Here is a 13,978-nt window from a genome sequence, read left to right as displayed (position 1 = left end):
CGTTCAAGCCCAGTTTGTTCTGATGTGTGTGTGTTTATACTGTGCTGTGGTGCGTTCAAGCCCAGTTTGTTCTGATGTGTGTGTGTGTGTTTATACCGTGCTGTGGTGCATTCAAGCCCAGTTTGTTCTGATGTGTGTGTGTTTATACTGTGCTGTGGTGCGTTCAAGCCCAGTTTGGCCTGGTGTGTGTGTGTGTGTGTGTGTGTTTATACCATGCTGTGGTGCATTCAAGCCCAGTTTGTTCTGATGTGTGTGTGTTTATACTGTGCTGTGGTGCGTTCAAGCCCAGTTTGGCCTGGTGTGTGTGTGTGTGTGTGTGTGTTTATACCATGCTGTGGTGCTTTCAAGCCCAGTTTGTTCTGATGTGTGTGTGTTTATACTGTGCTGTGGTACGTTCAGGCCCGGTTTGGCCTGGTGTGTGTGTTTATACCGTGCTGTGGTGCGTTCAGGGCCGGTCGGGCCTGGTGTTGTGGCAGGATCTCCATGCGGACGGTCTGACAGGAGGCAGAGAGCAGCTGAGTGGCCTCAGCCAGAGAACAAAACTCCATCGACTTCCCATCAACAGACAGAATGTGATCTCCTGCATGAAGAGCACCGCACCTACACACACACACACACACACACACACACACACACAGAACAGGAAGTGTGTTTTTGTGGTTCGTTAACGATACCAAAACATATCTACTCCACATCAGCGGTCAGCAGTCAGAGGTCGGGTACCTGTCGGCTATGCTGGCCGGTTTGACCTTATCGATGACGATGACCTGCTTGCTGCAGAACATGGAGGTGGACAGAGCCACGCCCAGACTGGAGCCTGTCGCCTTGGCAACCTCCACCAGCAGCGGCCCCGACGCCGTGGCAACAGAATCTGACAGAGAAAACAACACAAACACACAAAGACTTTATATGACGGGGCGGCCTCTAGCTCACCCAGTGAGAGCCTTCGTCCCAATCCAACCTGCTGCCCTTTGCTTCGTGTCAGCCCCCATCTCTCCCCCTCTTTCATGTCTATCCACTGTCTCTACACAATAAAGGGAAAAGCCCCAAAAAAATTATCTTCAAAAAAAAGACTTTATATGAGGTTCCACAGGGTTCAGCTGTGGGTCCTGTTATCAGTCCTTCCAGAAAAATGCAGAGGTTTTTTTGTGATTGTTGCGGGGCAAAAATCCTTGATTATGCGGCACGTTTTCTTAAAAAATATGATGGTATATGCAGGATATTTATGCAATGTTATGCGATGAAATTGCAGGAACTTGCAAAAATTGCGGGAACTTGCAAAAATTGCGGTTTCATCATGGCTTCATCGCGGGGTTTGCAGCTTTTCGATGATGTTCGCGTTGATTTTACAGTTATTCTGTGTGTGGGGTTTTCAAGCTTCGCCCTGCTCGCACATCACAAACTTCATTAAAGTGAAATGAGAGCTGATCATGTTTTGGCTGCCTGTGCAGGAGCGACCAGCTGAACGTGGGCGACTACATCCGAGCCGTTAACGGCATCAACCTGTCCAAGTTCAGACACGATGAGATCATCAGTCTGCTGAAGAACGTCGGGGAGCGAGTCGTACTGGAGGTTGAGTACGAACTACCGCCTGTCTGTAAGTACTGCCAGATAGTAGTAGTAATAATAATAATAATACATTTTATTTCAGTCCTTCCAGAAAAAGGCAGAGTTTTTTTGTGATTGTTGTGGGCAAAAATCCTTGATTATGCGGCACGTTTTCTTAAAAAAATGCGATGGAATATGCGGGATATTTATACAATTTTATGCGATGAAATTGCGGGAACTTCCAAAAATTGCAGGAACTTCCAAAAACTGTGGTTTCATCGTGGCTTCATCGCGGGGTTTGCAGCTTTTCGATGATGTTCACGTCGCGTAATTACGTCACTTTATAACGTTCCCATGGCAACAGGGGGAAATGGCTGCTCTTGTGTGAAGTAAACGCAACATTTTTCAACTTTCTGCTAAGATATATGGGACTTTTTTGCAATGAAAATGCGGGGATTATGAAATCATGCAAGCACCGCATATTTTGCGCGAAAATCGGCAATTTATGCAGCGAAAGTGCGGCGTATTTGAAAAAATGCGCCCCCGCATACATATGCAGACTTTGGCTGATTATGCGTTGAATTATGCGATCACATAATCACGTTTTTCTGGAGGGACTGGGTTATATGTACTCTCTACATGCTTTAAACATAAAACCAGAGTGATTATTTGTAAATAATGTTTATTAAGGATGCTAATTTAGATTCTAATTTTAGAACTCCTTTATTTTTTCTTGTAACAGTATTTTTACACCGTTTTATTGCTAATTTTTCTTCTCGTACTTCTTTCACCACTAGTTGCAAGCAGCAATTCTTTGCGTCACATGAGTTGGGAATCACTGTTTTACAGTAGATTAATAATGTGCTTTTGTTGTTAAAGACCTCATATTATGCTCATTTTCAGGTTCATAATTGTATTTAGAGGTTATACCAGAATAGGTTTACGTGGTTTAATTTTCAAAAAAACACCATATCTTTGTCGTACTGCACTTTGCTGCAGCTCCTCTTTTGTGTTGAGCTCTGTTTTAGCTACAGAGGGCTTCTGTTACTTCTTTGTTGGAAGTCGCACATGTGCAGTAGCTAGGTAAGGACTACTAGCCAGTCAGAAGCAGAGTATGAGAGCGTGCCCTGACAGTACCTAGGTAAGGACTACTAGCCAGTCAGAAGCAGAGTATGAGGGCGTGCCCTGACAGTAGCTAGGTAAGGACTACTAGCCAGTCAAATGATAACAGGACACAGGATAGAGTAGGTCTACACCACACTCTAATTTACAGAGAACCAACAATTTCCCCCGTGAGTAATTGCACGTAGTACGGCAGCGAGGAAAAATGTCCTTTTAACAGGCAGTAACCTCAAACAGGACCTGGCTCTGTGTGCTTTTAAAACAGAGAGTTTAAACTGACCCATCACTGAGACGTCGTACTCGAGCAGCAGCGTGGCTTCCTGTCCGCACTGCTTCAGGATGCTCATGGCCTCCGATAGCGTGCTGCCATGGAGACGAATCCCGTCGATGCTAAGCAGTCTGTCTCCAGGCTTGACAGTTCCTTCTCTAAAGAGAGAGAGAGAGAGAGAGAGAGAGAGAGAGAGAAGGGACAGTTTTTAGTGTCTACAGAGGCTCCCGAGGGACAAAAAACCCATCAGGACAGACAGAGAGGGCAGAGGTGACGCACGCACCTGTCAGCCGGACCGCCTGGCCTGATGGTTGTTATCACGATCGGGCGGGACTTGTTCCTGTCTTCATGAGCCCCACCTGCAAACACACACGTCATATATTTATTTATTTCTAACACACACACACACACACACACACACACAGTGCGTTTCACTATCTTTGTGGGGACCCGTCATTGACATAATGCATTCCCTAGCCCCTTACCCTAACCTTAACCATCACAACTAAATGCCTAACCTTAACCCTTACCCTCACCCTAACCATAACCTAATTCTAACCCTAATCCTAAAACCAAGTCTTAACCCTCAAACAGACCTTTGAAGTTGTGGGGTCCATTATTTTGGCCCCACAAAGCTGTCGGGACCCCACAAGTATACTGTATTCCCGGTTTTTGGACCCCACGAATATAGTTAAACAATCACACACACATACACACACACACACACACACACACACACACACGCACAGCACTCTACTCACCTCTGATGACGAAGCCGAAGCTGTTTCCATCTTTGTGAAGCGTGACTTCTACGTTCTTGAACATGACCCCTGACCCCTGCACCGCTGCAACACACCACAACGCCAACACATCAACATCACCTCTGACCTCCTGAATATACTCTTAAAGGAGACCTATTATGCCTTTCTGTCTTATCTATAATGTTACAAAGTCAGATGAGAAAAATAAAATGTTCTCTGAACGTTAAAGCACGTAAACTTGTTCTAATAGAAACCTATTGAGAACCTGAAAACGGTATATAATAGGTCTCCTTTAATACGCTGCTGCTCTGCTCTGCTTATCTACCTCTATTACACCTCCTGGGGGCTTAGAGAAGGAGTCCTAAACAAACATCAACAAATTGAACACAAACACTGAATTTAAAATAAATAAGCATTAGGTTGGCTACATAAACAACTACGGTATAAAATACTGAAATGCAGTGTTGATATACAGTCATGTGAAAAAATTAGGACACCCATGCTAAAGTTGACTAAAAAGAGGAATAAAAATATAATCTTTTGGAAATTGATCTTATTTATTTTTATTTATTTATTTATTCCGGACAGTGCACATTAATGAACAATCTAACATTTCTGTACAGACTGTAAATGAGCCAGGTTATAGCATAAATGCTAATTTTCACCTGTAGTCCCGAGGCAGGAAGACAACAACATACAAGATAATACAACACAAAAGAATATGACAATAAACAATATCAAGCAAGAAACAAGAAACACATTAGCTCACATTCAGGCAGGTTACATTACATCAATACAATTAGTCAAAATGATGACATAACTGGGAACTTTTAAGAAGTTTAAGGACTTAATCTTAATGCCTTGATTAAAAAAATGAGGAAAAATCCAGCCTTTAAGGACACCAATTTTCTTTGTGAATGAATAATATATCGTGAATAAATAAATGTTCTTCCTTAAAATACAGGAGGCATAAGTCAGTACACCCCTATGTTAAATTCCCATAGAGGCAGACAGACTTTTATTTCTTATGCTCCCTGTATTTTAAGGAAGAATATTTATTTATTTACGATACATTATTCATTCACAAAGAAAATTGGTGTCCTTAAAGGTCAGATTTTTCCTCATTTTTTTAATTAAGGCATTAAGTTCAATTTCCAAAAGATGATTTTTTTATTCCTCTTTTTCAAAGTCAAATTTACCATGGGTGTACTCATTTATGCTGTGCACTCAATTTACACTGAGTATGCCCGTTTGAAGAGGTAAGTTTTTAGACAGGATTTTAAAGGGGCGCTTTGCAGTTTTGGCAATTTCTTCGCTGTTTTCTCTCTTTTTGCTGGCAGGTTTCTCTATAGAGCTCCCCCTACAGCTTCAGAATACATATTTGGCAGCTCTCCTCCCCCCCCCTCCCATCTTCTCCCTCTGGTCATGTGCATTTGTTTTCAAAGCAGCCGGCGAACGCACGGAGCCATGTCCACTGAGGTAGACAGCTAGTAAGCCCGTAACAGGTCCCTGTATGTGTGCAGTGCCGTGAAGCAATTCGTTACATGGCGAGACCTGATAGCGATACTTGACCGCGATACTTCCTGAAGCTGAGGCCGCCAGCTCGCCGGCCCAAAGTTGCAAGGGTGGTTTTTCCGCTCACAGGCGTTAGGGGGGAGCGAGACGACCACCATTCAACTCGAAAAAAGTCATATAACCATTCCAATGACTCCGAAGCTGTTCAGTTAAGGTCAGTTAAGCTAAAAAAACTGCATAGTTCCCCTTTAAATGTGGGGAGAAATTCAGTGTCACGTATGGCTTGTGGGAGTCCCACAAGCCATACGTGACACTGAATTTCTCCCCACATTTAAAATCCCATCTAAAAACCTACCTCTTCAAGCTGGCATACTCAGTGTAAATTGAGTTATATCAACACTGCATTTCAGTCAACTTCTGTCCAAAAGGCTTAGGACCTCTCTGATTAACCAAACTTTAACTGTCTGTATTGATCTGAACTATTCATATATGATTTTGTTTGGCCTTCATGTCTCTCATAACTACTCACAAATACACACATAAGTCCACACATCATCATGTTATCTATGTTCTTGTCATTTATTTTATATCATTTTTGTTTATGTAGCCAACCTGTGTCAAAGCATCAATCTCAACTTCACTACGGGCCACACTGGAAAATCACATCAAGGGCCAGACATTATTTAATCGAAAAAAAGTCAAACATCTTTGACCGTCTTATTGCATGTGTCATATAGTCTTCTCACTTACAGTTTGGTCCACATAAAGTCCTAAAGAAGTCAGGAAAAAGTTCCTCAGCCATCATAGAAAAAAAGCGGCCCAAAAACGTCAGAAAAAGTGACAAAAAACGTTGGACAAAGTCGGAAAAAGCGCCCGAAAACGTCGGAAAAAGTGACAAATCGTCAAAATCGATGTGCGGGCCGGATCATAGTCTGCGAGGGGCCGGATTTGGCCCGCGGGCCTTGAGTTTGACACATGTGGTTTAGGACTCCTTCTATTAGCCCCTAGGGGTTTTCTTAATCTCACCTGCACAATCTTTATTTTATATTATTTTCTTTTCTTGTGTTACTGTTGATTTTATTGTGCAAAATAAACAAATTCAAAAATCTAAATAGTATTGTCTGTTATTGTTCATTGCTTCGTAATTCTGTGTGGTCTTTGATGTGCATCTGTTTTCTTTATCTTTTTACTATTTGTTCATGTAAGGAGTCCTTGAGTATGAAGAAAGGCGCCCATAAATAACCAGTCCCTCCAGAAAAACGTGATTATGTCATCGCATAATTCAACGCATAATCAGCCAAAGTCTGCATATTTATGCGGGGGGGGGGGACGCATTTTTTTCAAATACGCCGCACTTTCGCTGCATAAATTGCCGATTTCCGCGCAAAATATGCGGGGCTTGCATGATTTCATAATCCCCGCATTTTCGTTGCAAAAAAGTCCCACATATCTTAGCAGAAAGTTGAAAAATGTTGCGTTTACTTCACACAAGAGCAGCCATTTCCCCCTGTTGCCATGGGAACGTTATGAAGTGACGTAATTACGCGACGTGAACATCATCGAAAAGCTGCAAACCCCGCGATGAAGCCACGATGAAACCGCAGTTTTTGGAAGTTCCTGCAATTTCATCGCATAAAATTGCATAAATATCCCGCATATTCCATCGCATTTTTTAAGAAAACGTGCCGCATAATCCGCCTTTTTCTGGAAGGACTGAAATAAAATGTATTATTATTATTATTACTACTACTATCTGGCAGTACTTACAGACAGGCGGTAGTTCGTACTCAACCTCCAGTACGACTCGCTCCCCGACGTTCTTCAGCAGACTGATGATCTCATCGTGTCTGAACTTGGACAGGTTGATGCCGTTAACGGCTCGGATGTAGTCGCCCACGTTCAGCTGGTCGCTCCTGCACAGGCAGCCAAAACATGATCAGCTCTCATTTCACTTTAATGAAGTTTGTGATGTGCGAGCAGGGCGAAGCTTGAAAACCCCACACACAGAATAACTGTAAAATCAACGCGAACATCAAAACTAACAAAATACTTTTTTATTTAGATCTAATGATTGCAGTTGGTCCCCAGTGTACTTCTTTCACAAGTTTTGTCTTTAAGCTTTTTGAGTGTTAATCATTCATTATCTTGTGAAATAGTATTTTTTTCATTGATAAACGTAAAAATATATTCAGGGAGGACCCTAAACCCTCCACAAAATACTTAAGTCTTCCACAAACCTACGGAAAACACTGCATAAACATTACACAATCCACGTAGGCGAGATCTATTTTCATCTGTGAATTTTCCCCTTTTAAAACTGGTATTGGGGCGACCTCTATCTCACTCAGTAGGAGCTTAGCTGCGTGTCATCCCCTCTCTTTCTCTCCTCCCTTTCCTGTCTATCCACTGTCACTATCGAATAAAAGGGAAAAGCCCCAAAAAATAATCTTAAAAAAAAAACAAAAAAAAAACGGTATCGGTCTCTAAAGTCTCACATCGGTCGGGCTCTATAGTAGATACGATACAACTTCATTCTCAGTTTACACTCAAATTCGTTTGACTTTTTTCTTAAACTTTTAAATTTAACAGTTTAATCTATTAAATAAAACATACATACATTTGATAAAATAAAGGAAATTTGGTTATTTACAGTAACACACACACACTTTTCAATTTCTTTTACCATAGACAATGTAAATTCAGTGTTTTTATGTATTTCTTTTGATATTTTCGCGTTTTTAAAAAATACAGGAAAAATCTGAAAAAATAAAACAGAATAATTCCGTAAAATTACAGGTTTTTAAAACAATAAAAAAAAGTCATAATAATGATGCGATATCGTGAATCATATAGCAACTGCATCATCATTTTCGAATAATCACAACTAGATTTTTATTCCAAATCGTTCAGCCCTCGCCTAGAAATCTAGACCACCCTAGCGGCAGCAAAAGTAATTTGCAGCCAGGGTCGTCTAGCAACTCTCTGGTCAGGCCAATCACATCGTGTATAGAGTCGGTAGGCGGGGCTTAACATAATGACGGCAGAGTTGCGAATACAAAAAAGATGGCTGCTGAAGTCATTCTTAAAAAAGGAAGATGTGTTCAGAGTTTTGCCGACCGCATACTGCGAAAGTTTAATCTATCAGCTAGTGTTGCTCTGGTTGGTTGTAGAGCTATCCTATTGTGTGCAGAGGGAATATGAAAGACAACCGTTTAGCCCGCCCCTCCGATTGAGCCCAGCCAATGGGGAGTTCCCAGACCCAACATCTGGATGTGGGTCTGGCTCGTCAGGCTGGGTCAGCCCTAAATAAAACAGAAAAAAACGTAAGATGAAGAAATGTTTACTACCTGGCAGCGATGCCTCCCTGTCGCAGGTTTGAAACCCGGGGCTTCCCATCTTTGTCGATGCCGCCTGAGACCGTCAGTCCGAGCGTCGTCCCCTCCTTCTTCATCAGCTCCACCACCGAGCAGCCCCGAAACTCGTCTACATCACACGAACAAAGACAGGTGGACGTTAACTCCCATGAAGCTCTTTTCACTGTCTCTCCCTCTTTTCATACTTTACTGTAGGTTTTCTCCCCTCGCAGCTCGGAGGAATAATAAAAAGAGAGAAGTGAAGTCATCCTCTCTTCTTTCGTCCATCTATATTTTATCAAACTGAAATATTAAACAGCGGGGAGAGATGGATTGAGAGAAAGGAGATATTTCAAAGCAGGCCTGGTACAATCTGATGTGACCGGCCCTCAGGTGATAAAAGAGAAAGCAGAATTTCATTAAAATGTTGTATTTTAATATTAATCAGGCAGAGCCTCACTCTCTTTCATTCACACAGGATTAACACCATCAATGTCTTCCTATCCTCCCTCGTCTTCTGAAGAGGCTTTACACACGCGGCAGTGTCCTTTTTAAGTTTTTCTAAAACCAAATGTCAGCTCTGACTCACAGCCTGAAAAAGAAAAGCCCACAAACTCTTCTCCTCTGATCAAATGTTAGATGAACTAGTTTCTGCAGAGGCGGAGGAGGAAACTTCTGCCATTCAACTTGACAACAAAGCTTCTCTCAGCGGAAAAGAGCTGCACGATTTCAGACTATTACTATCAACCTGAAATAGCGTTTTCTTCTCAGCCTGCATAAGAAATGCGTCTGCAGCAAAGCATCCCGTCGTTCAGTACATTTAAATTCTACTACGACGACTGTCAGTGGATGTTTTGCTTTTGTTTACACGGTTCTGAAACACCAAGGCTGGTCCCTAAGCTCTACAAGTTCCTCTTACTACATAGATTTGCAGCTCTACTTTCCTCTTTCTGCCTCTGAGGCTCAACCAGTTCCACTAACTGGTTTTAAAGCTGTACCAGTTGCTCTTATAAGTGGTTCCAAATCTTTCGATGTCCTTTAACTCGCTCTGAACCTCGCTGTATAATTGCCCTGAGGTTTATACTTGTGCGCCGTTCTAGCAGAGCTGGTATGTGTGTGTGAGGAGTGTGTGGTAGAGCGAGGGAGAGAGTGACGGCGATTAGTTTCGGAGAGCGAGTACCGACTCCAGAGGCGTAGTGAGAGAAGCAAAGTGTCTCCCCTGTGTTTTCTGACCACGGTGGGAAATCTGTAGCAGGAAAGGTTAACCCTCTCCTTGATTTCATGCTGTTTACGGAGAAGGAGAACCATCAGGCTACGGCGTAGGGTCCGTATCTACACATACCTACGTATGTACCCCACTGCATCGATTTAATACAGAACCATAAATCTTGTTTCTCTGGTTCTGGAGCTCTACCTGTTCCTTTAACTGGATCAAAACTTCCTCTAACTCAGATATCTTCAACAGGGGGTCCATGACCCGTAGAGGGTCCTCAGAGTTACTGCAGGGGGGCCACCAAATTGTTGTTTGAAAGTTTCCAAGAAAATTTAAATGTGTTAACATGAATCCAACATATTACTGGTATATATAATACGGGTCCCTGCTCCGTCTCTCTTTCAGTCAGTCCTTCCAGAAAAATGCGGAGTTTTTTTGTGATTGTTGTGGGCAAAAATCCTTGATTATGCGGCACGTTTTCTTAAAAAATGCGATGGAATATGCGGGATATTTATGCAATTTTATGCGATGAAATTGCGGGAACTTGCAAAAATTGCGGTTTCATCGTGGCTTCATCGCGGGGTTTGCAGCTTTTCGATGATGTTCACGTTGCGTAATTACGTCACTTCATAACGTTCCCATGGCAACAGGGGGAAATTGCTGCTCTTGTGTGAAGTAAACGCAACATTTTTCAACTTTCTGCTAAGATATATGGGACTTTGTTGAAACGAAAATGCGGGGATTATGAAATCATGCAAGCCCCGCATATTTTGCGCGGAAATCGGCAATTTATGCAGCAAAAGTGCGGCGTATTTGAAAAAATGCACCCCCGCCGCATACATATGCAGACTTTGGCTGATTATGCATTACATTATGTGTAATGAACTGTGACTCACTCTTGACGCTTGTCTCCGTCACGTGATACGTTGCCGCTAAAATGAAACCCACAAGCTAGCAAAATGAGTAAAAAACAAACGTCTTTGGAAAGTTTCTTTACGAAGGGGAAAAGGCCCAATGAGGAGACAGAAGAAGAGCCTACGACTTCCAAGAAAAAGAAAGCTGCATTTAACAGACAATACCAGGAGTGCTACTTAAAATATGGATTTATCGCGACAGGTGATTCCCGTGCACCAAGCCCGCTCTGCATAATATGCGGTGACCGGCTCTCTAATGAGGCAATGAAGCCTTCAAAACTGCTTCGCCACTTGGAGACCAAGCACCCTGCATTAAAAGACAAGCCTTCGGAGTATTTTGAAAGAAAAAAGCATGAACAAGAAGGACAGAAGCAATTACTGGGGGCCACCACATCAACAAATGCGAGTGCACTGAGAGCATCATACTTGGTAGCTAATCGTATTGCTAAGGCTAAGAAGCCATTCACCATTGGTGAAGAATTGATCCTGCCCGCCACTAAAGACATTTGCCGTGAACTTCTTAAAAAGATAGCACAGGTGCCTCTTTCGGCTAGCACCGTCAGTCGGCGCATTGAGGAAATAGCAGAGGACATTGAGACACAATTGTTGGAGAGGATTAATACATCACCGTGGTACGCACTCCAGGTTGACGAGTCTACAGATATTGACAACAAGGCAATACTACTTGTTTATGTGCGATATCTTTATCAGGAGGATGTGCATGAGGATATGTTATGTGCACTATCGTTGCCAACCAAAACCACAGCTGCAGAACTATTCAAGTCGCTGGATGATTATATATCAGGAAAACTGAAATGGTCCTTTTGTGTCGGCATATGCACAGACGGAGCTGCTGCCATGACCGGACGGCTGTCTGGTTTAGCTACTCGGATTAAGGAGGTTGCACCTGAATGTGAGTCTACGCATTGTGTCATTCACAGAGAAATGCTGGCTAGCTGAAAAATACCACCGGAACTTAACAGCGTATTGAATGATGTCGTTAAAGTTATTAACCACATCAAAGCACACGCCCTTAACTCGCGCCTGTTCGAGCAGCTTTGTGAGGAGATGGACGTGGAGCACAGACACCTTCTCTTACACACAGAAATAAGATGGTTATCCCGAGGGAGATCGCTGGCCAGAGTGTTTGAATTACGAGAGCCGCTGCAGAGATTTCTCTCAGAAAAAAAGTCAGCGCTGGCAGCACATTTCAGTGACGAGGAATGGGTCGCAAAACTCGCTTACTTGTGCGACATATTCAACCTGCTCAATGAACTCAATCTGTCACTTCAGGGGAAAATGACAACTGTCTTCAAGTTGGCAGATAAAGTAGCTGCATTTAAAGCCAAACTGGATTTGTGGAGACGGCGCGTGAACAGAGGTATATTTGACATGTTTCAAACATTCGCGGGGATTTTGGAAGAGACTGAGCCCGAGCCTTCATTCTCTCAGCTGGTGCACGATCACCTGTCTTTGCTTTTAAAAGAGTTTGAGCGCTACTTCCCAACCACAAAAGACCCACGAACTGCCAAGGAATGGATCCGCGACCCATTTGTCAACAAACCAGGTGAATCCAGCATGTCTATGCAAGAAGAAGATCAACTGCTGGAGATCGCAAATGACGGCGGCCTTAAAAGTATGTTCGAGACAACAACTCTGCCGGTGTTCTGGATTAAAGTCACGGCAGAATACCCTGAGATCGCCACGAAAGCACTGAAAACCCTGTTGCCATTTCCAACATCCTATTTGTGTGAAGCGGGATTTTCTGCAGTGACAGCAACCAAAACAAAATTACGGAGTAGACTGGACATAAGCAGCACACTTCGGGTGTCATTGTCTCCCATTACTCCTAGATGGGACCGTCTCGTTGCAGAGAAACAAGCTCAGGGCTCCCATTGATTTAGCGTTATGGTGAGTTGTATTTTTCATGCACTTTATATTTGTTTTTGTGTTGTCTCTTATTTTGAAGGCATGTTTAAACATTACCATAGCGACCAGAGAGTGTTAGGGGGCAGAGAGGATGTTACTCATGTTATGTTGTTGGCGCGATGTTACGAGGACGCTGCTAATAAAGTTGCATACGAGTACACAGTGGATTCACGTTTATTATTATAAATACCACAGTTTTTATGCCGGTCGTATCATTTTATTTTGTGTATTTATCCGCCACACCTTAAAGGCCGGTCCGTGAAAATATTGTCTGACATTAAACCGGTCCGTGGCGCAAAAAAGGTTGGGGACCGCTGCTCTAAGAGGACTAAATCTAAAGCATGGGCATATTTTGGTTATTATAACTCCTGATTTCCAGAACGTCTGCGGATCAGCTCCGCTGCGTGTTGGCTGATCTGCCGTCCGGATTTGTTGCGGAACGGCTGCGGCCATGACTGAAGCTGAAGTCACGAGGACCCACGAGATCTCACGAATTCACGTAGAATAGAACCACAAAACCACCACCAGTTAGTTTCCATCCAGAGGAGTAGAGGGGAAACTACTCTGAGCTGTGTTTTCAAGGTGTAGTGCAGGGAAATATGATCCGCCGTGAGTATGGGATTTTATTTTGAAAATTAACCAGATTTTTATTTTGTTTCTGTGCTCGACTTCCTGTCCCGCACTATCTGCCCTGTGCTGAATTGCTGCGGAGCTCTCCGGCGTCCGGCAAAAATATAAGCTCTGCGCCGGAGTCAGGACGCAGCCGTTCTGCAGTCAGTGTAAATACACACATTGACTTTAATGGAAACCTATTGACTCCGCTGCCGTTCCGGAGCGGATCAGCAGACGTTCCGCAGTTGGTGTAAATTGGGGGTAAGAATGCCGAAGGACAGTCGACTGAAGATAGTTATCCTGTCTGCAGAACGTGCAGGAAAAAAGTTGGCGCTAAAGGGGGCAATATGTCAAATCTCCTGACTCATCTCCGTTGAATATTTGTTTACATATTGTTCTTTATGTCTTAGCTTGAATGGTTGGATTTGTATAATTTAAACCTGTCCTACTGGAAATGTTCCTGACAAATAAGCTGTTTACATTCTGAACCCTTGTTCCTTTGATGTTAAAAGTTGCACTTTTGATAAGGTTTTGCCTATATTTTTGTAATATAATAAACACTGTTACACTTTTTTTTAAACTATTTCAGCTTGTGACCTATTAGTGCTTTCTGAACATATTGAACACACTTTTAAAAATACCACGATAATACCGAAAACCGTGATCATTTTGGTCACTATAACCGTGAGGTTAAATTTTCATACCATCACTACTACAGCAGTGTGATAGTGTTGTAAGTAGGT

General features: G+C 42.9%; 1 protein-coding gene across 8 annotated transcripts in view; it reads right to left on the bottom strand.

Annotated features, from left to right (window-relative positions):
- grip1 (glutamate receptor interacting protein 1) overlaps nucleotides 1-13,978 on the bottom strand; it is a 101,796-nt gene that overhangs the window by 29,126 nt on the left and 58,692 nt on the right. For all 8 annotated transcript variants that reach the window (XM_035995897.1, XM_035995901.1, XM_035995902.1 and 5 more), the window contains exons 3-9: nucleotides 8,562-8,697; nucleotides 6,982-7,127; nucleotides 3,700-3,783; nucleotides 3,222-3,297; nucleotides 2,951-3,096; nucleotides 724-871; nucleotides 431-600 (exon numbers count right to left, since the gene is read on the bottom strand). In XM_035995897.1, the coding sequence (XP_035851790.1) occupies nucleotides 431-600; nucleotides 724-871; nucleotides 2,951-3,096; nucleotides 3,222-3,297; nucleotides 3,700-3,783; nucleotides 6,982-7,127; nucleotides 8,562-8,697 (906 nt within the window). The remainder of the gene's footprint in view (nucleotides 1-430; nucleotides 601-723; nucleotides 872-2,950; nucleotides 3,097-3,221; nucleotides 3,298-3,699; nucleotides 3,784-6,981; nucleotides 7,128-8,561; nucleotides 8,698-13,978) is intronic.

This window comes from Sander lucioperca, chromosome 20 (genome assembly GCF_008315115.2).
Source record: "Sander lucioperca isolate FBNREF2018 chromosome 20, SLUC_FBN_1.2, whole genome shotgun sequence".
Classification (NCBI taxonomy): Eukaryota; Metazoa; Chordata; class Actinopteri; order Perciformes; family Percidae; genus Sander; species Sander lucioperca.
Note: the sequence above shows the minus strand (reverse complement) of the source record. Positions and strands in the feature narration are given on the sequence as shown.